Raw genomic sequence first — 25,790 nt, forward strand, 5'->3', positions numbered from 1 at the left:
GGTGACTGTTTTTAGCTTGCCTTTTTCTCATTGCTGTTGTTTGTATCTCTTCCTGAGGATCTGTCTTCTGTGGTGAAGGAACATAGTAGTATGTTTTGAAGATTTACACTGACTTAAGATAAATCTTTATATTCTACCTTAATTTCCTAAAAGTGCAAACCCATTTTATAACCAGAGAAGAAAAAACCCAATCACAATGTTCTGAGTTAATAGTGTCCAAAAGAAGAGAGAGAACAAAAAAAGATGTGATTTGATTTTAGCATGCTCCTTCCCCAGTGATAGTTTCTCTTGGGGATAAAAAAGATGTAGGAATGTATAACTTTCGAAAAGGTCTACTCTTTTACTTTCAGAAATCAATGTGACACTTTTCTCTGTTTTTTATATCTTCCCTTGATCATGATTTTAGCCTTCAGGAGTCTCTATGTAGAAATCCTGGTGTAAATGCAGAGGACAGGCTCTCAAAGCTAGAGTTTAATAACCACATCACAAGAGCTCTGCAATTGTTGCTATGATTGATGAGACAGTGATGATGGATGGGAGGCCTATCATCTTCAGTTATTTTGTGAGCTACCAAAGGGTGTTCAGATCCAGATAATGTTGCTCCATGCCAGCTCAGGAAAAATTTGAAGGCTCAGCTTTTCAACAAAGTGGTAAAACAGGCATTGCGCCCTGTGTTGGGAACTCTGACAGGCCCAGTATCTCAGTCCCATGGTAAGCAATAAATCTACAGATGTATGTGTGTATATACTGTGTTTATATGGAGAGCCTTGGAATACCATCTCATCATGTCTAACCAGCTAAGCAGAGCCCGAGGTGGTCATTATTTTGATAGGAGACCTCTAGGGAAAAACCCAGAAGCTGTAAGACATTCAGTAGATGTCACTCTTTGCCCTGAATGAACACTCAAACAATGCCCTAACACTCTGTGATTATTGGTAGAGTGCTATAGTGAGTATCCTATTTATTTATTTATTTATTTTTGGAAGAGATGTAAAGCCCATATTCTGACAATGTATGTTCATTAACAATTCCATGGCACTTTTCTTAACCACAGTCCATCTGCCTGTTTCCAGGTAAGTGGGTTCAGTCAGTTAGTCCTCAGGTTTCACTGTCCTTCAATGTCCATTTTTGCCTAAATTATTCATGGGATGTGAACACTACAGATGGTCAGTTAGTCCTTATCAAATAAGAAGTGGTTCAAACCACAACACTGTTCCTGAACCTTTTAAAATCTATTTTTCTATCTACCTAGGCTTCCTTATCATGCCCTTCACTGTAGTATCTGAATGCTTTACATGTTTTGCTTGGTTCAACCGATTTAACCTTCCTCTCTCTTCCCTCCTCCCCCGATATAGCCTTCAAAAAATCTATACCTCTAGTTTCCCCCAAAATTGAATCCAAAACCATTGGATTCTCCAGGCCAGGCCAGTTTCTCACTCCTTTCCAATACAAGCCTTGACCCTGACTCCCCCCCCATCTTTTGATCTCTAGTGTCTTTGCTGAATTCAGGCTGGTTCCTAATTCCAAATCTCACCCAGCTCTGGGGCTTCCCTATGGAACGAAACATACATGGAAGTTCCTTAATGGCACCAGCAGTGATTGGTGTGTTGTGATGATACAGCCCAACATACCAGAAAGGCATTAGAGAGGCAGCGGTTGTAACAGATCTCTCTTGTATCCCTCTTTCCTCAGTCCCCTGAGTTCAGTGCATTTCTTATGGTCTCAAAGGGACATCAGGAAAAAAAACAGTGAAGTTTTAGGTATCCAGGTTAGATGTGCTGTTAAGAAGTTAATTTTTATAATGTTTTTTTAAGCCTGACAAGTAAAGGTGGTGAGGCTTTTTAGAATGTCTCCAAAATGAAAAATACATATATTTGGCTTTATTTTTATGACAGATGTCACCAACATTGCTATGTGGGAAGATCATTTAGGATGCATAGGACTATTAGAGAAATACTATGGTTAATAATAGGCTTTTTGTGTAATGCATTTTTTCCCTGAGCATATCTGACAAAAAGGAAAGGAGAATGGATTCTGAAAGCCATGACAAAAAGGAGTCAGAGGACTACTACCTTTCCTAAGAGGAGACACAAAAAGAGCCATACAAAGCCTTTTGATTGATCTGAGCAGTGAGCAAGTAACTTTGAAAGGGGGTTAAAAAGAGGGAGATGATCATTTACCTGCAATAAATGCATATCTGTGTACTATGCATAAGGTATAAATGGAGTAGTCCAGTAGTGACAGAAAAGTGGTGGTAGGAGGAATGAAGGAGATTAATTTTTAGAGTTGAAAATTAAAATATTTATACTCATTCGGATTTCATTGGCATCTGTCATGGACATAGCATTCTCTGGGTAGTTAAAACTTCTAATAGCAACAGATGCTATCTGAGTTATTGTAAATTCAGGACAACTACTAAGAAGCATCTGATAAGATAAAAAGCATGTTTTAAAGTAATAATAATGCAAAGGGGTCACACAATATTATAGTAATATATGATTTTTTGGTCCATGAATACAATATCATGAAGTGCTGTCCCGTAAAAACAAGTTTTATCCTGTATTCTTCTATTAACCTGTCCTTTATTTCCTTGAAATGTAATCACTCCAATCTACCATATGTACTAGGCTAAAAACGCAAGTATTTAGCCCAGATATGTGCACATAATATGCATATGCAACAGTGCTTCCATGACAGTGTGTGCAAGTCCTCCATTTGCAGACACTAATCCTGCAATTGCACATTTCAAGGATAATTAGGTGACCAGCCATTTCTATCTTTATCCAGTTTGTATGTAACTATGGTATAACTGTGTACGCAATCATGATATTTGCAAACACAATCATGCAATCACTTGTGTGCACATATGAGTCATGTGTCCACATATTTAGATGTCCAGATTTTATATTAAACTGATGTTGGTAGAAAGAGAAAGGTTTTACTATATATTAATCTTTTCTGCACCCTGTGCCATGTTTTCAGCGTAAAATAAATTAAAGGTGTTAAAGAATTGGTAATGGGTAATTTTGAGAGTTTACACAAAAAGAGAGGAGCTTCTGTTTCTCGTTTCTTATTCATTATTCATTTAATATCTTGGTCACAGATAAGAATAATAATACTTAGCTCTTTTCATCAGTCCATCTCAAAGCACTTTACAAATGGAGGTCAGTATTATTACCTTTGTTTTACAGATAGTGAAACTGAAGCAAGGAAGTTTAAGTGACTTGCCTAAGGTCATGCAGCAGGCTATTGGAAGAGCCGGGAATAGTATACTGTGTACTGTAATTTACCATGTAGTTACATTGAAGTTACCGTACAGTTGTGCTTTGCTTTTGTTCATTGATACCTGTAACTACCACTTATTCATCTAAGAATACATGACGCAGAATAATTACAATGTAAATACAGTATAGTTAGTACACCTGGATTCTTATATTACCTATATTAAGTAGAACACCTTAGGGCAAATAATAAGGAGCAAATTATCCCCAAACAGTCAGGGAAGTGAAGACGGGGCACCAAACTGAGTTTTCTGTAGCTGAACTTTTTCATGTGCTTACCATATTTCTAAAATTGGCAGGACTATATGGGGGGGGTAGGAGGGGGAGGGGGTTCTTATTTGGTACTTACAGTCATGTGGATCATGTGAAGGACTGTAGTGCAAAAGGTCAACAAAACTTGCTCCACTTAATTCTTCTGGATGCTTAGGTGGTTTTGTACAATCACAGAACCCAAGAAAAGCTGTCTTTTGTAAATCTGAGGTAATACCACTTAAACAAATGTCTCTGAGCACAGTGGTGTATATGTAGCCTATTTCCCAGTGCCAGGATGATAGATTTTTCATGCAGTTGTCTTTCTGTTAATAGAAATATAAAAACTTCCATCAAATACCTAGAGAGTCTGTGACAAAATCCAAGTTCTAACAAAAGAACTGTATAGTATACAATAGGAGCAAAGTCATATACTATAATCTAATGTCATATTTAGTCACATTAATGCCCCAGAAGTGAGTGCATAGTATAGTAGAGGAAATAATTATTCACCAGACATGCATAGCGGTTAAAGAATAGGAAAGTTACGCTTCCAGATGTTTGTTCTATTGAAATAACTGGTCTGCTCATTCTATCCCCATTTCAAAATACTGTACTTAGAATAGCATGACTTGCAATTTTAAATAGTAAAGAAAATAAATGCTTTGCTTCTATCCAATTTAGTGTTTGCAACAAACACATTTTCTTGCTACATCTAAATTAGTACTGCTGTTACCTGCTTCTGAAGAGACACAGAGCTTGAAATAAAATCTCTCACTAGATCCATTAAAACCTTCAAGCAGGACAAGTTTAATTTGGCAGCCTCTCCAAGGACCAACAAACCTAATACAGAATCCAACCTAGATATTTCAAGACAGAAAAAAAAACTTTAATACAAAATAAAATAATAATGGATTTTTAAAATATTGGCTAGCCAGAGGCAATTAGTGTCCTGTTTTGCTAGAACCAATTAGTGTCAATAAATGCAGGCATTTGTTGGAGCCAGTTAACATCAAATTCTAGAGAGCAAGTGAAAGTGTACCACAGATTTATGGAGATTTAGTGAGTTTAATGTAAAGGTCTGACAATACAGGCCCTGGAAAAGCACAAACTTATCACATTTCTTTTTGGATCCACAGAAAAGGCAGATGAACTAGCTCTACACTTTAATGGTGTCTTAGTTCTGTTACACCTTGACATCATTCAGGGATTGAACATTTTGGTACTGGTAACAAGTAGCTCACTGCTAGATCTTAAAAGTACTAGGCTTCTGTTCAAATGGTGAGGAACAAGTCATTAGATAATGATTTATATCACTTTATTTAATGGAAAAAATAAACTTTTTTCATAGTAATTGAAATTAGTGTTAGCAAAGCTCTATGTCCACTCCTCTGCTAACCCTTAAGGCCAACATGTTGGTCCTACCAGTGACGTAGGAATTATTTGGCTAATTAGAAGGGGAGGAAATGATGATTTGTCATAATTTGCTGACAGGTAAACTAAGAGTAATGTTAACTAATAATGAATCAAATTGGAGGAAGGTTTCTAGCAAGGCACAAGAAAGGAAATTATCAGGTAAGAAATGTGGGAGACACTGCTAGCAGAATGGTACAATTCTGTTATATGTGGGCTGTCCCTTCCTGTCTACAGTTTCTGGAAGCAGTTCAAAGTTGTAGCACAGCCTGGGATAGAAGTCACAACCCCTCCTCTGGCCTGCTGATGATTCATCCCAATACTGTATAAAAACTTGTAGAATATGATTAGTAACAATAACTTCAGTGCCAACCAGTAAACTATGTACAGTGGTCTACAAGCCTAACTATCAAAATTAAATTCCTTTGGCTAGGAAGCCATCCAGGGCAGATAGAATTGTGGGAGATGCTGCTTGCAGAAAGCAAATTATCAGGTAAGAAATTTACCATTCTGCAGCTCAGTATCTCCCACAATTATGATATGTATGGGATTGGTGAACAGAAACAGGGAGGGATTAGAAAAACAGAATGCCTAGCCCCAGCCCACGCTGAGTTAATTGCCCAAAATAGCAATGCTATTACAGACCACTGCTTGCAGCGCCTTACTGACAAAGAAGGCTTCTACGGAGGACAGAAAGTCCATTTTAAAATGCCTAATAAAGGTGTTAACTGATCACCATGTTGTTGCCCTGCAGATCTCTGCAGGGAAAGCACAAGCTCTTTCTGCCCAAGAAATCACCATAGACCTTGTGAAGTGTACCTTGATTCCATATGGAACAAGAGTACTTGACATCTTGTATGCTTCTATGAAGCATAGCTTGATCCATCTAGCTAGTGACCGCTTGGATATCTTGAGTTCTTGGTACTCTGGATGAAAGGAGGCAAACAAGGAGCCCGATCTTCTTGTCTATTTTGGTGTGCTTCGTATAGATCTTTAGTGCTCCTTGAACACCTGAGTGCCACATCTTTTCTGTTGGATGCCATGGCTTTGGACAGAATGAAAGGAGAACGATTTCCTCTGAGGCATGGGATGACAAATTCACCTTAGATAAGAATGATTCTGGGGTTCTTAACACCGCCTTGTCATCATGGAACACACAGTGGGGACCCTGTGCGGATAAAGCTGCTAGTTCAGAAACTAATCTAGCAGACATGATGGCTACCAGAAAACAGGTTTTGATGGATAGGTAGAAGAGATATTAATTTCAGTGGCTCAAAAGGATGCATCATTATCTAACTGCAAGTTTAGCCAGTCTCACTACTCAGAGAAATCTAGATAATTGAGGGCTCTCTGTCAAGGAATCAGAGGATCCCGAGAATAGGTTGTTACTTATAACTGACACCTGGTGCACTGTTGTGTTGGGCTAAAGTCCTTTTTCATCAGCTTCCTGAAGAAAGCCCAGGATAACTGGGATACCAGGATCCTTGGGATTTTTGTTGTGTTCAACACCACAAGCTAAACCTAGTCCAGATAGCCTTTAGTGTTGAAGCTTGCCTGGAGGAGAAGAATAGAGTTCCAAGCACTTTGGAAGTACGGCTAACACTTCCCTCTCAAAAGCCAGGCTGTCAGTTGTAGATGGTCTGGGTCTTGATGAAGGATTGAACTTTGGTAAAGGATGTCTGGTCTCGCTGGTAGCTGCAATGGTGGTTCTAACTTCAGTTCTATCAGATCGGAGAACCTTGGCCTCCTTGGCCAGTGCAGAGCTAGCATTATCACCTTTGCTGCTTCTTGCTTTATCTTCTGGATCACCTTTCCTAGAAGTGAAAAGGTGGGGATGTGAATAGCAGGTCTTGTGGCCATCTGTGCAAAAGAGCATCTATCCCCAGGGAGTTGGGGTCTACTTCCCTGCTGAAATACTGCAAAATCAGAGAGAAAATTTTCTGATTCAGGCACCATTCTGAGCTGTTGACGGTGCATCTGCTGAGCCGGACTGCCTTTTAGTTCAGCTGTCCTTTATGCGTATTGCTTTTATGGAAAGAAGAGTCCTCTCTGCCCATTCCATTATCTCCACCAATTTTGCATGCAGAGTTACACTCCTGGTTTCCCCTTTATTGTTCATACACACCACAGTGGTTGTTTTTTTCAGCTGGATGAGAACGTTTCCTCTTTAGGTAGTTCTGGAACTTCTGTAGAGTTAGCTTGACAGCTCTGCACTCCAATAGATTGATGTTCTTATTCCTTTCCCTGGGATTCCAGGTGCCCTACACTGTCCTGTTCCTCAGATGCACCCCCCCATCCTGGCAGGCTGGCATCAGTTGTGAATATCTGTGGATCTGGAAGGCATGTGGGAAGTCCCTTGCAGACATTCTGTGGGACTGTCCACCATATTACAGAGTTCAGCACCTGGCGTGGATCCAGTATCTCATGGTCGGACTTGCATAATTTAGAAACATGGATATCAGGTTCTGGATCTCGTGGTATTTGTCCAGTGATTTGTAGATCTCTGTGCATAAGTTTCTATTTCCACTCCCATGTGAACTATTTTTGTGGAGGGAATCCAGGAACTCTTCTTGGTGTTTATCACAAATCCATATGCTTGAAGCAGATTCAGCATCCAGACTGTGGCACTGAGTGCCACTGCTTGGGTGGGAGCTCTAATCAAGATGTAATCTAGAAAGGGATCAGGTGAGTGCCCTGAGACCTAAGGTCTGGCTATTATTACCACAGGCATCTTGGTGAAGACCCTGGGGGCTGATGAAAAGCTAAATTGGAGTAATGGGTATGAGTAGTGAGCTGTTGTTTTGAGATGGGGGACTGGATGAAGAAGGGATAAGGTGGGGCTTTAGTTCGAGGAGTATCTGCAACATGCCACCTCTCTCACCCACTTCTGTGGTCAATCAAAACCATTATTCTGAGATGTGGAGAATTCTGCCTTGCAGATTCAGGTTTGGGTGGAGATATGTTGTTTGTTGTTGTACTGGGCTCTTAGAGGCAGTGGACCACCTCTGGATTTGCCACCCAATCCCGTTCCAGGGTTTTCCCCATATATACCTGCTGCCTTTCCTCTGGTATCTTTATTTGGGAGGACTGACAATCTTTGTTGCTAGGTTTGTAGTTCCTCTTTAGAGCACTGAGAGGAGGGATTGTTTTGGTTTGGCAGAGCTTTCTGCCACTATTTTGTCTAGTTCTTCCCCAGAGAAAAGAGAGCCTGTGAATTTAGATGAGCACAGGACTTTTTGGAGTGAATGTCAACCTTCCAGCTGTGGAGCCAGATGTAGTATCTGGTTGCTGAGCTGGATGCCATGCCCCTGGCTGAAAATCTCATTACATCCATTTACGCATCCACAAAAGCTGTTGCTAGGGAAATTTTCATAAGAGTAGACCGGAAGTCAGGATGGTCTTTCATAGCACTAAAGACATCCAGCCAGCACACAGTGGCTCTTGCAAAGCATGTAGCTGCCAGAGATGCTCCAACGGTGGTGAAAGAAGCCTCAAAGTTCCTTCTTTAGGATGTCTTTCACCTTTATATCAGTTGGATCTTTGGGAAAGAAATCCCCAGTCCCCTTTGTATGGGGTTACTATATATTTTACCTGAGATGCCACTGCAGCACTGACCTTTGGTATATATAATGGCATTTTTTTTGGGCTCTTCCAATTTGTAATACCTAAGTGTATACCTGCTTATGTGTGTGCCTTATTAGGGGTTTCCCATTCCTCTCTGATCACATCCTTGAAGTATGAATGCAGTGGGACTGCTGTCTCAGAAGAGGATTTCAAGGACAAGCCTAAAGGGATACCTATCTTCTAGCACCTATTTAGGTTGGATCTGGATTGTGGATGTGACCTTTTTGCACATGGCTTCAAATGCTTCAGAGGGCCAAAACCTTTTCCCCTATCCCCCCCACATGTTCTGCTCAGAGCTTCAATCTGAGAGGTCCCCTTCCTCAGTAAAAGAGGAGGTGTTTGAGGCAGAGGATGAATACCTGCTATATGTTATCTTTTGATATACCTTTTCTTTCCCTTTTTTGCTCTTTTTGAATTTTTTAGCCTTTTTTTGGCCAACTTTTCAGTGGTTGCCACCCAGCTGTTTCTAGGACATGCTCTTTTGCAGTTTGTTTTATACAGTGCCTTGAGCCCTCTGGATCTCTCTCTCACTGTCCTCCCCCTCAGGGTTGCACTCTCCCTGCCTGGGGAATAGGGTTTCATTGCCAGAGTTCCCTGATTCAATTTGGGAAGAAGGGGAGCTGAGTGTGAGTGCTGTTTCTCTCCTTAATGAATGTATGACCCATGTAGGAGTGTGTGTGGGGGGGTGTTCTTTTAGGTCTTGTTCTGTCCTGGATCAGATGAAGTCCTCCTTGTCCTTGGCATCTCCAAGTCCTCACTCTGGTTGGTCTGCGTCTCCAAATCAGACTTTTCTGTTTTGGAGTCACAGCTTCTTGGGGCAAGGGTGTGGACCCAACATTCCTGTGCCCTAGCAGTACCAGAGTCTGTTGGCTGAGAACAGGCAGGGCACAATTTGCCCTCCGAAGAGTTTATAATAGCTTCCTTGCAGATACACCACCACTTGAATTTAACTCTGTGCTTGTGAGACAGCTCTGCTATGCTTGAAAAGGAGTAAAAGAGTCTGACGGTGAGGGGCTGCAGTGCTGGGATGGCTGAGACCACCTGATGTGGCAGAGACCACCTGACTGCTCCATACCCAGTCCAGGAGCTGGAGGAGAAAGGCTGCTGACTACTGCCTGAAAATATGGATAAAGTAATAAGCTGGCAAAGAGAACTGAACTGCCAGTTTGCTGCTGTGGAGGCAGAAGATCTGGCAGCAGGCCTGAGAAGGGAATGTGGCTGGCTAGCATGAGCTGTACTACAGCTTTGAACTGCCTCCCAAAGCTGCAGAAAGAAGAATAGTCCATATGTCTCAGAATTGTGGGAGATGCTGAGCTGCAGAAAAATCAATATTTATGTCAAGTTTTGTTCAGTATCTTCATTAAGTGATCTAAAAGAAGGAGTAAAGATCAGTAAGGACACAAATACAAAGGCATGCAAAGAGGTTAGTAACTTGGTCAGAAAAATAACCAAATGACTCACCTTGTAAAATGCAAGCAAATATATTGAGGGGAAAATAATCTTAAACACAGATATTTAATGCAAGGCAGAAACTTGGTCACTTTCAGCATTATTCCTTTCCAAAATGTGATAGTGAATAGCAAATTAAACATGAGTTTGCAATGCAACATGGTAGCAAAAAAAAAAAAAGCTATTTAAAACGTGAGTTGCATACATAGTCACATCACATTATGGAGCAGAGATTATATAGATCCTTTCTACATGTTTCTGATATGAGTGCACATGGAATATTGCCTTCAGTTCTGGACACCTCACTCACTATCAAAGATATGAAAAACTGGAGGGATTTCAGAAAAGAATCACAAATGATCAGGGCCCTGAGGAACTGACTTTTGAGAGAGATTAAAAGACCTAAATATGTAAGTACAGTACAGATTGGCTGAGCAACAGTTAAAGAGGGGTGGGGTGGGGGAGAATATATTAAGAGGCTACAAATGTTTGAAAAGTATAAATACCAAGGAGGGAGAGGCTTTATTCCTGGCAGCATAAGGGTAAAATAGGGGGAAAGTGAGCCACAGTTGAGTTTACACTTGATATAATTTCATTTGTAACTGTTACATTGTTTATTGTGAAGATTTTTATAAAACCATTCTTTGAATCACCTAAGTATGAATAGTGTTATAGCACATATCTTCATATCTCTATCATAGCAACACTGATTGAAAAGACAATGTTAGTGGTGATCTAAGGCTGTCCAGGAAAGAAAATGCCCTTACACAGAAAGAGGCCAGAAGTCTCTATTCCATATATGCAAAGAAAAAGGGATTTAAAAGTATTAGCAGAGACACTGATCTTAAGAAGAAATTTAAAATTATTCCAGGATCAATTACTGTCCACATCTTGGTCTACATAGGGGATTTACACCAGATCAAATGAGTTAATCCAGGTTGAGAACACACATATACACATGACACAACTCATCACTGTGCACTACCTCTGCATTTATTGGGAACTCTTGCAAAGTGTACTAGGTTTGATTCTAATTGTATTAGTTCAGTCTTTTGTTCATGTGCATGCAGTTGTTGTGCACCACTTTTTGCATGCTTCCAACGGTTTTGCAGGTTGAGCGTTACTGACCTGTCTTCTTACTGCATTGATCAAGTTCCCAAGATGGCCTTCCCCCCTTTAAAACATGGCACAGAGCCAGATTTTGCCCATTTGCTTCTGGATCCCAGTGTATCTTTCTGGCAATACAACTGGTATTGCAGTCCAGAAGGCCCACAACATGCCGCCTGCAGCTGTGGGGAGCCATGCTGAGACCCCAGATCTCATTGTCATCTAGGAGAAGCATTGGTTCAGGAAGCTCTTGTGGCCAGCCACAGGACTAAAGGACCATTCTGTGGACTTTGCAAAGCAGATGTCTGCAAGGGGTCATGACCAGGTTGCCAACCAGTTTTGAATAAAGAACAAGCAGCTCAGGAGAAAGTACATTGAAATGAGAGATAAAAAGAAAATCCAGAGGAAGATTTTTTTGATGCACTGGACAGGATTTTACACAATTACAGTATGACTCATCCCAGGCACTATTAGGAGCTTACTGCCCACACTCTCCCCTCTCCCACACTGAGGCCAATTGGCTCGACCCATCGGGGAATGACCGAAAGGATGCTGGAGAAAAGCTGCCCCACTGAGAGATGGGATCTTTTTGGGACTCAGGACTAGGGTGGTCACTCACTCATTCCCGGAATACTGGGTGTTCTGGTACTTCCAGTGACACCATGTCCCACCCTCACTGATGTGACCTCATCTCCATTGTGTCTGACCTTACACAGACACAAGGTCATGCTGCACAGGTGACACCATTTTTAAGAGTGCATTCTTCTGTATCCCTGATCCGAGTCTCTCTCCACCTCCAGCCAACAGCTCCCGGTACTGCATGCCAAGCTGCTTGCTCCATAGCCACCACACACTTGTCACCCACTGGCCACTGCTACCACTAGGTACAGCCCCCAAAACACACTATTGGACATACTCCAGAGTTCCACCCTGCCTTGCACTCATTGGCCAGGGCTCCTGCAAAGCACTGCTCCATCCCTATTTTTGTTGGTCAGTGTTCTTTCTCAACCCAGTGTTCGAAAGACCCCATTGTCCCAGATACCTTCTTCTTTGGTGATCTTGAATGTTCTCCTTGGCCAGCTTCTGTGCTATTACCCATCAGTCAAGGCTATTACCTGCCATGAGTGGGTGACATTGGGGATATGGGCTGAGTGGGTAGAAGTGACCTTGCACGTTCTTCAAAATGGTATCCCCTGTCCAATATCAGATTAAACCACATCTGATCTTGTCTCAGTACTGGACAGGGGACAAACCCTAGAAAAGCAGGACTGTCCAGTTTAAGACCAGATGCGTGGCCTGCCTACTCAGCACCCTGACAACAGCAAGCTGGAAAGCTAAACTCAGTCCTGCCCTGCTGCAATGGACTCTGATTCCTTCCCTGCATTGACTGAGCCAGAGTCCCAGTTGGAAACCCAGGCCGGGACCAAAAGAGTCAGATTCTTTGGAAGGAAACTTTGGCATGTAAGTACCTATCTTTACCATTTAATATTATTGTTGGTAGCTGTGAGCTAAGAGCCTCCATCTCTCTGTCTTTTGCTGTTTCAAAATGGCACTTGCCAGCAGAGTACAATCAGAGTGTGAATTCCTCCCCCTCTCCACCCACCCTCTTGCAGCAGGTTCAAATAATGAAAAGCATTCATTAGTGCAAAATTCAACAGTGTATTGAGACCCTGCTTACAGGAAATTTGCTTAGTTCTTGTAGTTTACAGTAGACACAACTGAACATTGGATGCCTGGACAAGGCACAAACAATACTGCTCCCTGCTGAGGTACAAATACCCTATAAAATCATGTCAGAACCCTCTCTTCTTTTCTCTGCACTTACTCCATGTCTGCCAGGGAGATGCAGCAGAAATTAAGACTGAGAAATTGCTCGGTTTTCTTTCGCATATTATAGAGAATAGTTGCGTGCCCATGGTCTGAGTATAGCTTGCAAGCCCCTTCCAATCCTGCAGCACTTCTGGGGAACTATCCTGGTGAATAGCTTTACAGCCTCTATCACTGGTCCGCCCTTTGCCTTTTTGAAAAAGGCCATTCTCAACCTCCTCGTCACCTGCCTCAGCCTAACAACATCAAGTCAGGAGGATAGCCTAAAGGGGATGTAGAAGAGATTGCTATCTAGCTCGCCCCCAACAACACCCCCTCCCCAACCTCCTCTTTATACCTCCAACACCACAGGAGGGCCTCCAGTGCTCAAACAAAACTGAAAAAGCAACCTGGAAACATAGCTCTGACCACCCCATCCCTACCAGCGTGAAAGCAGATACAATATACAGAAATCCAAATGGACCAGGCACCCTCTGTACACGCAGGCCACTTATCTCTGAGTTTCTGACAAAGAATGAGAAGAGTCTCAGGGGGTAAAATCACGTATACATACTTTTTAAAAAAGCTCTCATGACTTGCCTGGGATATGAACAAGTGACTGGGTTATTTTTCCCCTACTCCCATAGTCACAGCACCTGCAACAGCCAAACAATCAAGAACAGGGCCTCTATCTACTGCTGACAGACTAGCCAGCCTGAGGTGAAGAAAAATGAAGACTCACAACATGTTTGCAGAACTCTTGGCTCAGTCACACAGGAAAACCAGGCTGACTGAGAGGCGGAGCCAGTAGGTGAGGACCCAATGGGAGAAAGAAATGCACCTCTCCCAGGAGATCATGACAGTGGCCAAGGACAGTGTCTCAGTGCTCAGGGAAAGAGTGGTTGTGGCTAACGACAGCATCACCATGGCAAAGGAGAGCATGGAAAAAGACAGAGATGCAGAGACAGCTCATGGATACAATCTTGAGCTAGAACATCTTCCTGCAAAACATGCTGCTGCTAGGCCAGCAGGCCCTGCAGTCCCATAATTTGGAATCCAGCCATGTCCTTCAGCCCCTGGACAATGCTGGCTACTGGGACCAGCAGCAACCCCAAACCACTGTATCCCCACAGCAAGCCCTGCAACACCACTGATAATTTTGAGCTGCAGCACTTAATCCAGAACCCATGCAGACAAGAAGTTCTGAAGGCCCGGTGTTTGCTGGCCTGTAACTTTATGCCTCTCCCTCTCCTCCACTCCCCCATTTGATGTACTTCAAATGTTCTTACTGTTGCATTCATTAAAGGTTTGTGTATAGCTGGTTATTTTATAGATTGGTTAGTTAAATATATTTCCAACTACAAAGATATTACTTTTCCATTGGTTTCATTAAAACTTTATTATTGATTTTTTTATTGTTTTGTAATAAAAACTCTTCACAGAACATCCATTATGAGTCGTCATTGCAGTTACACAGAAAATCATTTAACTAACAATGAAATAACGCATGGTTTCTACAAAAGCACATAGGGAACACTAAATACTCCAGTGCTTGCAATGTCTGCATCCCAGTACCACCTCCATGGGCTAACATGTTCAGCCAGGGGACTCAAAACACAAACAGGCATCCCTTCCAGCATTCCCCCAGCTGTTTGTGTTCTTTGGGATACCTTGCTGGCTGCTCAAACCTCCGAGCAAGTCTCTGTTCTTCAGCCTCCTACCTACCCTTCAGGCTTTCCTCTTTACTCTCACAAATATTGTGCAAAACACAACATGCAGTTACAATGGTTGGGAAAAAAAATTCTGCTGCTTCAGACCTATTCCCTAAACAGTGCCTTCTGCCTTTCAACAGCCAATGCACACTTGACTACCATTCTGCAACTACTGAGACAATAGTTAAAATGTTCTTTCCTTCTGTCCAAGCAGCCTCTATATAGCTTCATTAGCCAGAGCATCAGGGGATAAGCCAGGTCTCCCAGAATAACCAAACCAACTTCCACATCATCAATGTTCACAGTGGTCCTGGGAGCCTCTCTCCATTAAGTTAAATACTACTGAGTTCCAAAAGATCCTAGCATCATGGATCCTCCCAGATCATTCTGCATTTATGCCTGTAAACCTGTTGCAGTGGTCCACCAGTCTTTGAAGCACCTTGGAGAAATATGTCTGTTTATAAATTCTGTGCTCTGGCAGGGGATGGGGGGGGGGGTGCACCTATACAGTTTGGGACCCCATGCATGCAAAGCCATCACTCTTCTGAGCATTACACAGCTTCATGCCCTGGTTACACAGCACTTCACCAATGGCATAGCAGACCTGCATGAGAATGGCCTCAACAGTTGGTCTCCTCATGCTCAACTGGTTGGCTGCAGACCAATAACATTCTGGAATGTCCAGCTTCCCAGATGCCAATGGCGACCCATTTCTCCATGAGTATGGGGCACTGCATGTTGGTACGCTGCCACTGAAGCTCCAGGAACAGTTCTGCACAGCTCTCAAAGGTAGTCCTCCCTATCCTGAAATTCTCTTGCTGCTACCACTGCTCATCCCAGCCCTGCAGACTGTCCTCTCCCACCAATCCAACCTAATTTCCCAGGCCCATAAATGGCACTGTATGCTGTATAGGTGATCTAGGAATCCATCCTCTTGTTTCAACAGCTCAGCATCTTTCTGGTGTTCTGCCTCAGCCTGCTGCCACTGCTGCAGAGTATCTTCCTGCTGCTGGAGGAGCTGCTGCTGCCATAGAATATTCTCCTGCTTCAGCATCATCTGCTCAGTGGTGCAACAGGCGAAGTCCAGTGCTGAATCTGTCCAACCCCGAGTATTGTAATACAGCCCAAGCAGCCTGGCCATAGTCACGGTTGTCACCGTAATAGTACAGAACATTGTTGGGATCATGCTGGCCCATAACAATTGGAAAATGGCGTGAACCAGTACAAACAAGAAGAATGGGGTGGAGACAGTGGATTTATGGGATTTTTTTAAAATGTAAACCCATGTAGCTTCCCATAATTCACAACAAAAACAATAACAGGTTGCATGCCGCTCAGAGATGAAGCAAAGGATCCTAGAGAATGCTATCCTCTCAATTTAAGAGCATAAGAATTGCCATACTGGGATCAATGGTCCATCTAGCCCGGTATCCTGTCTTCCAACAGTGGCCAATGCCAGGTGCTTCAGAGGGACTGAACAGAACAGGTAATCATCAAGTGATCCATCCCTGCACCCATTCCCAGCTTCTGGCAAACAGAGGCTAGGGACACTTCCGAGCATGGTTTTGCAAATTTGTCACAGAGGTCACAGAAGTCATAGATTCCGTGACTTTCCGTGACCTCCGTGACTTCTGCAGCGGCCAGTGCGCCTGGCTCAGGAGCAGCTCAGGCAGCCCTTGTGCCAGTCGCACTGACCGCTGCTGCAAAAGACTTTTATGCTGATGCTACACATCTTTTGAAATTACTGTTTCTAGGTGATTCTAACGCACTTTACTGGCATGTATTACATTGTGTTAATCTATTATATTGCATTGTATCTGCCAGGTTTAGCAACAAAAAGAACCAAAAAGTTCCATAGAGACAAGATGCTCTAAACATAGAGAGCTCTGTGCAGCTGGAGTGGGTAGGGTGCAAAAGGTGTTTTCCACCTCATAACCCAATTCTGGGGGCAGCCAGGGGCTGGTTCGGTCTTCATGAAGGTTAGAGCAACACAGAGCTGCATCTAACTTACGCTGGCAGGAACAGTTTCTGAGGACTATTTTATTGGCTCGTGATAGCTGGAGCAACACAAAAGGGACTTGGGCTGGGCCAAAGATCTAGACCAACTTTTCTCTGAGTCTTCCCAGTGTTATCAGTGCCCCTTATCAAGGCTCTTTCTACTAAGTAGCATATTGGACTGAAGTTGTGCAGTCAGGCCAGGTGATCTATACGGCAGAGTTGCACTGAATCTGGTGACCAGCTAGAAATAAGGAGATTTTAACTGATTACTAAATCATTTGGTAATCTTTGGTTTTACTGAAGTACTTTAAAAAAAAAAAGTCCCCCCAAATAAAAATAAAAATGCATGTAATTGCCTTGCATTGCAGAAAAGAAGTCCCATTCCTGCAGGGCTTAGTGGTCCCCAGCAACAGGGAGCATGCAGTGGCGTGAGGCTCTGAAGCACTGTCTTGAGGAAGATGGAGGAGGCTTGCAAGAAGAAGTGGTTGCCATTTAGGTATCCTCAGCTCCACTTCTATATGATAAAGAGCTGCCTGACAGCTGCCTTCCTCTGTGGCTTAGGTGCTCTGGTTGGCCACCTTCAGTTCCTACTTCCAACTACATCTGAGAAAAAGGTAACTGTGAAGGCCTTTTTCAGTCTTAGTGCTGCCCTCTGTATCAGACAGATTTTTCTCTCTTCTTCCCACTCTGTCCTTTTAAGGACAACAGTGTACAAAGCCACTGACAAACAAAGTAACACATCTATGGAAATTAATGACAAAGGGTGGGTGGGCAAGATGAGGAGCTAGAAGTGGCAGGATAATTTTTGTGGTCTTATATTGAGCAGAGATTTGTGTGTCATGTTGGCGAAAAGGTAAATTATGTGGCATTTGCTCAGCAGCATTATTACATTATATACAGAGTCTGACTATTGTGTAGAGATAGGCTCAAGCCCAAACCCTACATCGGCAAACCCACCCACTTACTGTTTGGTTCTTTTCTATAATGGAGTAATGTAGTCTGGAAACTGAAGATCCAATCAAGCACTTGGAAAGAATGAGAGAAACTATAAAAATTGCTACCTTGTAAGCAGTGGAAAGGAGAAGAGGAGGAGAAGGGCCCCCCTGCAGTCCCTACCTTGCTCTGAGGATGCAGAGCTTCACATCCTGTTGTCAGGGGGCTGAGTTACAGCCTGAGATAGTCTGACAGAGATAGGTTTTACCTAAACATAGAGCCTTTCTGCTGCTTCTTCCATTATAGTTACGTACTAAGGCTCAAGAACAAAACAAAGGGAAAAAATCATGCTTGTTGAGAGGTCTGTTATATTCACTGTCCCATTTCACTGAAGTTTATGCAGCTAAACCAATACCCTGGGACAGAACATCCCTGATATCTTGGGAAGCTTACATCTGGTTCCCAGGGCAACCTCCTATTATGTTTTAGACTAGATTTTTTTGGTTATGAATGAGCAGGTACCTTGCATCACTTTTGCAGATGCTTCTTTTTTTCAAAAATGTTCTTAAAAAGAAAAATAAAACAACACACTCATTTAATACTGTAGCTCTGCTAAACAAAGCCCAGATTTAAAGCTTGACTTTGCCTGTTGATACTTAAATTAACAGAATCATTCAGGAAATCATTCCCACGCAAAATTAATTTTAATCATTCAAGATTAGTTTTGGTCACACTTCACAAGTAAGGAATACAAAAAAAACAAAAATCGAAGCTTGATATATTTCCCTGAAGGATAGCACACTTCATTTCAGCTGTTTAACAACTTGGAAAATTAAGGCAACTTAAAATGCTGGAATGAAGTTCCTATCAATAACTAATTTAATAAAGACAAACTAGTACAATATCTGTATGTGCTTGTAGTGAAAAAGGTAGGAACAATTTATTGATAAAATGAAGTAAGGCAAAGTACATAAATTGCTTCTGCTTTTGGCACTCAGATTATAAATCTTTTTCATAGGCAATTTAGGTGTGATTAACATTTAAGCACAAAGGTTGGTTCCATAAGAACTATATCAGAGTTATCCTTACCAGTTTTTCCGGTGGAGCTCTTCCTTATAGAACAGAAGATGTTGAAGCACTTCATCTAGTCGAGAAGAGTTGTTGTGTACACAAACCCAAACAACAAGACTATGCCAAAGAAAGTGCTGAATCGTATTTTCTTTTTGTTCAAGCTTTAATTGAACTACTGGGTCAGAATCCAAGACGGACTAAGAAAAAAATTAAGTGAAATTCATAGATAAGATCTCTTGAATAGAAAGTTAGCCTTTGGTTTTCTACTCAGACTTGTCTTAGAATTTTACTCAGCACAACACTTGCTCAGCATTCTAGTTTCATACAAAATACAATGCTACAAATGCCTCTAATATATTCCGCACAACGGGACCAAAAAAATCTCAGAATCCAGTCAACAGAAGATGTGCTATTGTTGTTTCTCTGGGGGTTTTATGTATTATGAAGTGCTCACTACCCAAAGTTGTTGCTTCTGAAGTAATTAAAATTAGTGACCCTGCCTATGCTGTTACATTTAAGCTTGTGTTTGAGCCAGCATTAACAGTATAAACCAGTTTTATTAAGATTTCACTTCAGACTAAGATTAGCTTTATGAAAACAAAGCATCAGCCTTCTGGGACTATTAACAAAAAGTAGAATTGCTGTAGTTTGTCTGTAAGGTTAAATAACACAGGTTATTCATCAGTAATGTGGACTGGCACACTTTGGGTATCCTGGAAAACATTTAAGTGGCCAACGTTCTGACTCTGGAATCTGATTTGCATAGTCAGAGCCCCACGTTCAAGCACAGTCCCACTGACTCCAATAGGACTCTGTGGTAAATGTCGATCTCTACTTGTATTTATCAGATACCAAGATCAGACCCAACATTATTTTGTTTACAAGTTGGAGTTCTGTTTAGAATAAGAACCATTTTTAAAAGATTATCATTTTTTAAACACTGACTTTAGGCAGCAAACCTGTATCAGGATCTGCTAATGCAGAGCCCTGTGCCACGGAGGAGTCCTCGTGACTTCGTGGGACTCCACAAGAGTGTCAGAATCTTGATATAGGATTTGTAATAATTCACTAATTAAACTGAATCAAATTAACATGATCAATGCATGAAAAATTTACATGACCAAATGCTAAGCTTCTAAGCTCATTAAAAACTGTTATAATCAAGTGATGGCACAAAAATCTATTTTTGAGAAATTACTAAATTCATATAAATTGTTGATTAGCTGCTCTGTGGGCTAAATGAAGTATATTATAGGAACACGGGAACTGCCATAGGTAGGTATCGTCTGACAGTGGCTAGCACCAGATGTTTCAGAGGAAGGTGTATGACTCCAGCAGTAGGCAGATATGGAGTAATCTACCCCTCATGTTATGTCCCATCCTTTTCTCTAATAGCTAGAAATTGGCTTAACCCTGAAGCATGAAGTTTAGTAACTCTTTCACAAAATGCATCATTAATCATAACTCTGGATATTCTTGATAGCCATTTAAGTGTCCACTCTTTTTTCCACTATGAAAATGATTTTGAACTAAACATGTATTAATACATCAGAATGGCTATAATGGTGCAATCACAGTCCAGAGATAAATAAGGCCTTGATCTAGAACAAAATAATCTGTGGCCTTATCATAAAGTGAGTCTGCTCAAGCTTCTCCCCTCGAAATACCTGCTTCCTGGTTTGGACAGTTACAGAGCTGCCCAGTGGGCAGGAAATTCATGCAGATTTCCTTGAGCCTTACAGTTCTTGATTTCTCAAGACCTTGAATTCCCCCACTGGTGGCCACATCGAATGCTTTAGTTAATACAGCCCCAGGATTGTAGAAAATCTCCTACATGGCTGTATGTGAGAGACTCAGCGAGCTCAGAGACCAGGAAGTGGACTGAATTGGTTTTTCAAATTAGCTAGGGCTCCCATGGGGGAGCTGTCATACATCCTCACTGACTGGAGGATGCTGCAGGGACCCTATTTCTTAATTCAGTAAACCTTGGGGGATAGTTTTATTATGTAGTGCACTTAAATATGCTATAGAAATTAGGTTTCATTAATAGTAATTGAATCACTGTCAATCCATTTTAGCTGTCTGTTCTGAACTAGTTAGTCTACAATCCTCACTGCTCTTTAGGAATCATTCAGAGCTATGTAAAGAATAGCAGACCTTGAAATAAGGAAAATAAAAACAGACATGGAAGAAGCTGCTGTAATCTGCTGTTGAAGAGTCTAAACTAGGTGTGTATTGTCTATAATCTATGAGCACTATGTTATGAGGTTTGACTGCATTCAAAAGCCTTAAGCACAGCTGGTTTTCAGAGGCGATCCCTTTAAGTGCTAAATAGGTATATACTTTCAAAATCCCCAAACTTTCTGTAACTCAAGGAAAGTATTTGACAGCAGAGCACCCTTTTTCCTTGGTTTCTTTCTCTAATGATCCATGCTTACTTACCAATAAGAATGTCTTGAAGAAGTCATTGTTATAAACAGGTTCTCTTTCCTTTTGTCTTCCCACTTATTGAGGAAACTTGATCAGTTAATTAGCTTAATTAAAACGGTGGTATCATTTTCAATTGCAGTCTTTCCATATGTTGGATGTGGTAACAAAGTAGGGAGGGGTATTTTTCCCTGATCCTACAGGTGCAACAGCATACAAGTATAATAAAAAGCCTAGGTCTGGCCACAAAAGAATTCCCACAGCACAGAAACTACAAAGCCTCTTCTGCATGTTCCAATATAGGGGTGCACCAGTATGGGGCTGAGGAAAGGACCAGATCCGGCACCATTATGATTCCACAGGGTGCTGCTTCCCATAGGCAGCTTGGCATGAGCTGTTGTAACATAGGTGTCACCTAAGGGCACCTAAATTACATCCCATTTTGGCCCCTGAAGCAGCCTAGAAACAGAAGGGTAAAAAGGTGGCTTAAACCCTCTTAGTCCACGCACCTTCACCCCTCTTGGGCTGAGAGTTTTGTACCGCACTTCCCAGAGATACAGCACAAGATCATACCTGTGTTTTTTCTCCAGTTGCACAGTTTGCATATGCTATACCCCTATTTATAACATGATGACCTTCCTTAAGTGTCAAACCCCACACTCCCCTATGATTATAAGCCTCAATTTTCCTTCCTACAAAGGCTTCCACCAGTGCATTCCCATTGCTTGCAGATTGTTCAAAACTCAGCAGAACATTTGTCAAGGCTTCAAGCTGTAACAATCAGGGCTTTGGAGCTGTGCTCCGGCTCCATTCCAGCTCCAGGCAAAAACCTGCAGCTCTACTGCTCCGGAGCTGCTCTGTGCTCCAGCTCTGGGCTCCACTCCAAAGCCTTGGTAATAATCATACTACAGCTGCCCTTTGTTCTTTATAATGGCTATCTATTAAGCAGACAATTGACTTTAACTTGGCCCTATTGGTCTTTATAGTTCTCCACAGCGAGCTATTAAAGATCTCCTTTTACAGGCATCTCCCAACATAAAGCTTATAGGATCTGCCATTCACTCCCACATCCCAGCTGTATCATCCGCTCACTCTTAACAGCTCCTACAAACCTCCTCTTTCCCGGGTGGTTTTTTTTAAATCCTTCTTTCCCCCTTGGTGTGAGACAGCCCAGATTTATTGACTGCCACAGTATGCTGCAAGGCTCATCTTCTCCCCCACCACAAGCTTTTCTGAGGGAGTGGGGTGAGATGGTCATCGATGGTTTGATAGGGTTTCTTCATGATGGATTGACAGGGACCATTTATATTTTGAGAGATGAAGTAAACTTTGAGAAGGATGGTTAAATGTTCTAATATGGTTATTTGTCCATGTATGTTTTTCTTCCTCTCTATGTAATGATATGAGCCCCATTACAATAGTGTCACAGAACATACAAACGTTAATTAATTTGCCCTCACAATATCTGTGGGAGGTAGGGAAGTATTGTTAGTTCCATTTTACAGTCTGCGTCAACTGAACCTTAACATCCTGAGTACCCGTGGTCAAGTGCCTTAACCATAAGACCATCCTTCTGCCTTAAGAAATGTACGTACAAGTGCCTACAACCTTGAGTAGGTGCTTTTAAACATTTTAATAAATATGTTTCCCGTTTAAGATACCTCCCCATTGCTCTTTTAAGAGAGTGACTCAAACCACTTCCCAAAACATGTACTGTTTTCATAGAATCATAGAATCTCAGGGTTGGAAGGGACCTCAGGAGGTCATCTAGTCCAACCCCCTGCTCAAAGCAGGACCAAACCCAACTAAATCATCCCAGCCAGGGCTTTGTCAAGCCTGACCTTAAAAACCTCTAAGGAAGGAGATTCCACCATCTCCCTAGGTAACCCATTCCAGTTCTTCACCACCCTACTAGTGAAAAAGTTTTTCCTAATGTCCAACCTAAACCTCCCCCTCTGCAACTTGAGACCATTACTCCTTGTTCTGTCATCTTCTACCACTGAGAACAGTCTAGATCCATCCTCTTTGGAACCCCCTTTCAGGTAGTTGAAAGCAGCTATCAAATCCCCCCCTCATTCTTCTCTTCTGCAGGCTAAACAATCTCAGTTCCCTCAGCCTCTCCCCATAAGTCATGTGCTCCAGCCCCCTAATCATTTTTGTTGCCCTCCGCTGGACTCTCTCCAATTTATCCACATCCTTCTTGTAGTGTGGGGCCCAAAACTGGACACAGTACTCCAAATGAGGCCTCACCAGTGCTGAATAGAGGGGAATGATCACATCCCTGGATCTGCTGGAAATGCCCCTACTTATACAACCCAAAATGCCATTAGCCTTCTTGGCAACAAGGGCACACTGTTGACTCATATTCAGCTTTTCATCCACCGTAACCCCTAGGTCCTTTTCTGCAGAACTGCTGCCCAGCCATTCGGTCCCTAGTCTGTAGCAGTGCATGGGATTCTTCCGTCCTAAGTGCAGGACTCTGCACTTGTCCTTGTTGAACCTCATCATATTTCTTTTGGCCCAATCCTCCAATTTGTCTAGGCCCCTGTGTATCCTATCCCTACCCTCCAGCGTATCAACCACTCCTCCCAGTTTAGTGTCATCTGCAAACTTGCTAAGGGTGCAGTCCACACCATCCTCCAGATCGTTAATGAAGATATTGAACAAAACCGGCCCCAGCACCGACCCTTGGGGCATTCCACTTGATACCGGCTGCCAACTAGACATGGAACCATTGATCACTACCTGTTGAGCCCGACCATCTAGCCAGTTTTCTATCCACCTTACCGTCCATTCATCCAGCCCATACTTCTTTAACTTGCTGGCAAGAATACTGTGGGAGACTGTATCAAAAGCTTTGCTAAAGTCCAGAAATAGCACATCCACTGCTTTCCCCTTATCCACAGAGCCAGTTATCTCAGCATAGAAGGCAATTAGGTTAGTCAGCCCTTCATGGCTCAGCAGCAGACAAAAACTCAGCAGCAGCCAGCCACAATTTTCCAGAAAGGAATTGATCTCACTCTGGCCCTGCAGATCTTCTTATACTAGCTTACTTGGCCCTGATTAGCTGCGTCCCATACAGCCGCTCTAGGCAGCTTGGAGGACCTCTCTACTGCCCTTTTCTGGGGTGGGGTGTGGCAGGGCTACAAGGCCTCTAGCAGATGGCCTCCAGACCCAGTCCACACTGTCACAGTCTTGCAGACACTGGTGGATTACTGGGGCTGTTTCACTGACATCAATGTGGGGTGGTCAGGGAATGTGCATGATGCATGCATCTTTCGGAACACTGGACTGTATAGAAAACTGCAAGCTGGGACTTTCTTTCCAGACCAGAAGATTTCAAATGAGGGTGTGCAAGTGCCCCTAGTGATCCTTGGAGACCCCACATACCCCTTGCTCCCATGGCTCATGAAGCCTTAGATCGGGAACCTAGACAGCAGCAAGGAGTGCTTCAACAACAGGCTCAGCAGGTGCCAAATGACCATTGAATTTGCCTTTGGCTGATTAAAAGGATGCTGGCGCTGCCTTTTTATCTGGTTAAACATCAATGAAGAAAATATTCTGATGATCATTGTGGCCTGTTGTACTCACCATAATATTTGCAAATCAAAGGGGGGAAAGTTTCCCCACGGGTGCGCTGCAGAGGCTGATCAGCTGGCTGCTGATTTTGAGCAGCAGGATACAAGGGCAATTAGAGGGGAGCAGCAGCAGGCTATTGGAATTAGGGAGGCTTTGAAGGAGCATTTTGACAATGATTCCCAGTAATGTGATGAATTCAGCCAGGCAATGTTTACTTGCTGCCATGAATTACTGCTGTAGTGCTTGCTTCTTGAGCATTAATTGCGAGGAGTAAATATTCCTACCTATAGCGACTGTTTCAATTTTAGCACTGAGCAATGTATATATGTCACAATTGAAGAACCATTTTAATGAGATATAACACAAACCTTTGGACAAACAGAAGACAGGAAAATGAACAGTCTCATGGTTAGAGCTCTCACAGCTGGGTATAATTCCAATTTTCATTGGAAAACCAGTCCTCAGGCTTGGAGTGCATGGGGTACTGTGGGGGACCAGAAACACATGATGAATGCAGTGTGGGAGTTTAAGGAGGGCATAGACCAGAGTTCTGTAGTGGCTGGAGCGGGAGTTGGGCACGGATTTACACTGATTGCAGGCTAATGAGGGACTTCAACACCTCTGTCTGGTCCTCCAGGAGCTTTATCATCTGCTCCTGCCCGTGTCCTTTCCTGGCTATCTGGCCTCAGTCTTTCATTGTCTCCCTCCACACTTATTTCGCTATGTGCTGCATCTGTTGACTGTAGCACTCCACAAAACATATACTCCTTACTCCTCCTGGGTCGCCCTCTTATCTGATGGAGGTGCTTCGCCAGTGTGAAAGAGTGTGTTCTCAAGGATGCATCTTTAGAAGACAAAGAAACAATGAACAGAGATAGTATTGAGAGTGCACTCACAGCCCTGAATCACAAAAGTTATACATACCTCTTTCTCACTGTCCCTGAGCTAGCACATGGGTTGCTGCAAGTCCCAATTAAGGTGAGTTTGCAGGGGGGGAGGGGGAGGGGGAGGAGGGGGAAAGGGCAAGAAGGGGCAAAAAGTGTTTTTTGAAGGGGGTTACTATAAGTGGCTAGGGAGCCTATTCTGAATATTGGTACCCTTTTCCACAGACTAGGGTAATCAAGGCCAATGTCTCACTCCT

At 42.6% G+C, this 25,790-nt stretch overlaps 1 protein-coding gene across 8 annotated transcripts in view; it reads right to left on the reverse strand.

The window, feature by feature from the left end:
* Positions 1–25,790, reverse strand: part of TMEM232 (transmembrane protein 232) — a 133,805-nt gene that overhangs the window by 63,545 nt on the left and 44,470 nt on the right. For all 8 annotated transcript variants that reach the window (XM_045020178.1, XM_045020182.1, XM_045020177.1 and 5 more), the window contains 3 exons: positions 18,662–18,840; positions 4,267–4,390; positions 3,631–3,856 (listed from right to left, as the gene is read on the reverse strand). In XM_045020178.1, the coding sequence (XP_044876113.1) occupies positions 3,631–3,856; positions 4,267–4,390; positions 18,662–18,840 (529 nt within the window). The remainder of the gene's footprint in view (positions 1–3,630; positions 3,857–4,266; positions 4,391–18,661; positions 18,841–25,790) is intronic.

Source organism: Mauremys mutica, chromosome 6 (assembly GCF_020497125.1).
Source record: "Mauremys mutica isolate MM-2020 ecotype Southern chromosome 6, ASM2049712v1, whole genome shotgun sequence".
NCBI classification, from domain to species: domain Eukaryota; kingdom Metazoa; phylum Chordata; order Testudines; family Geoemydidae; genus Mauremys; species Mauremys mutica.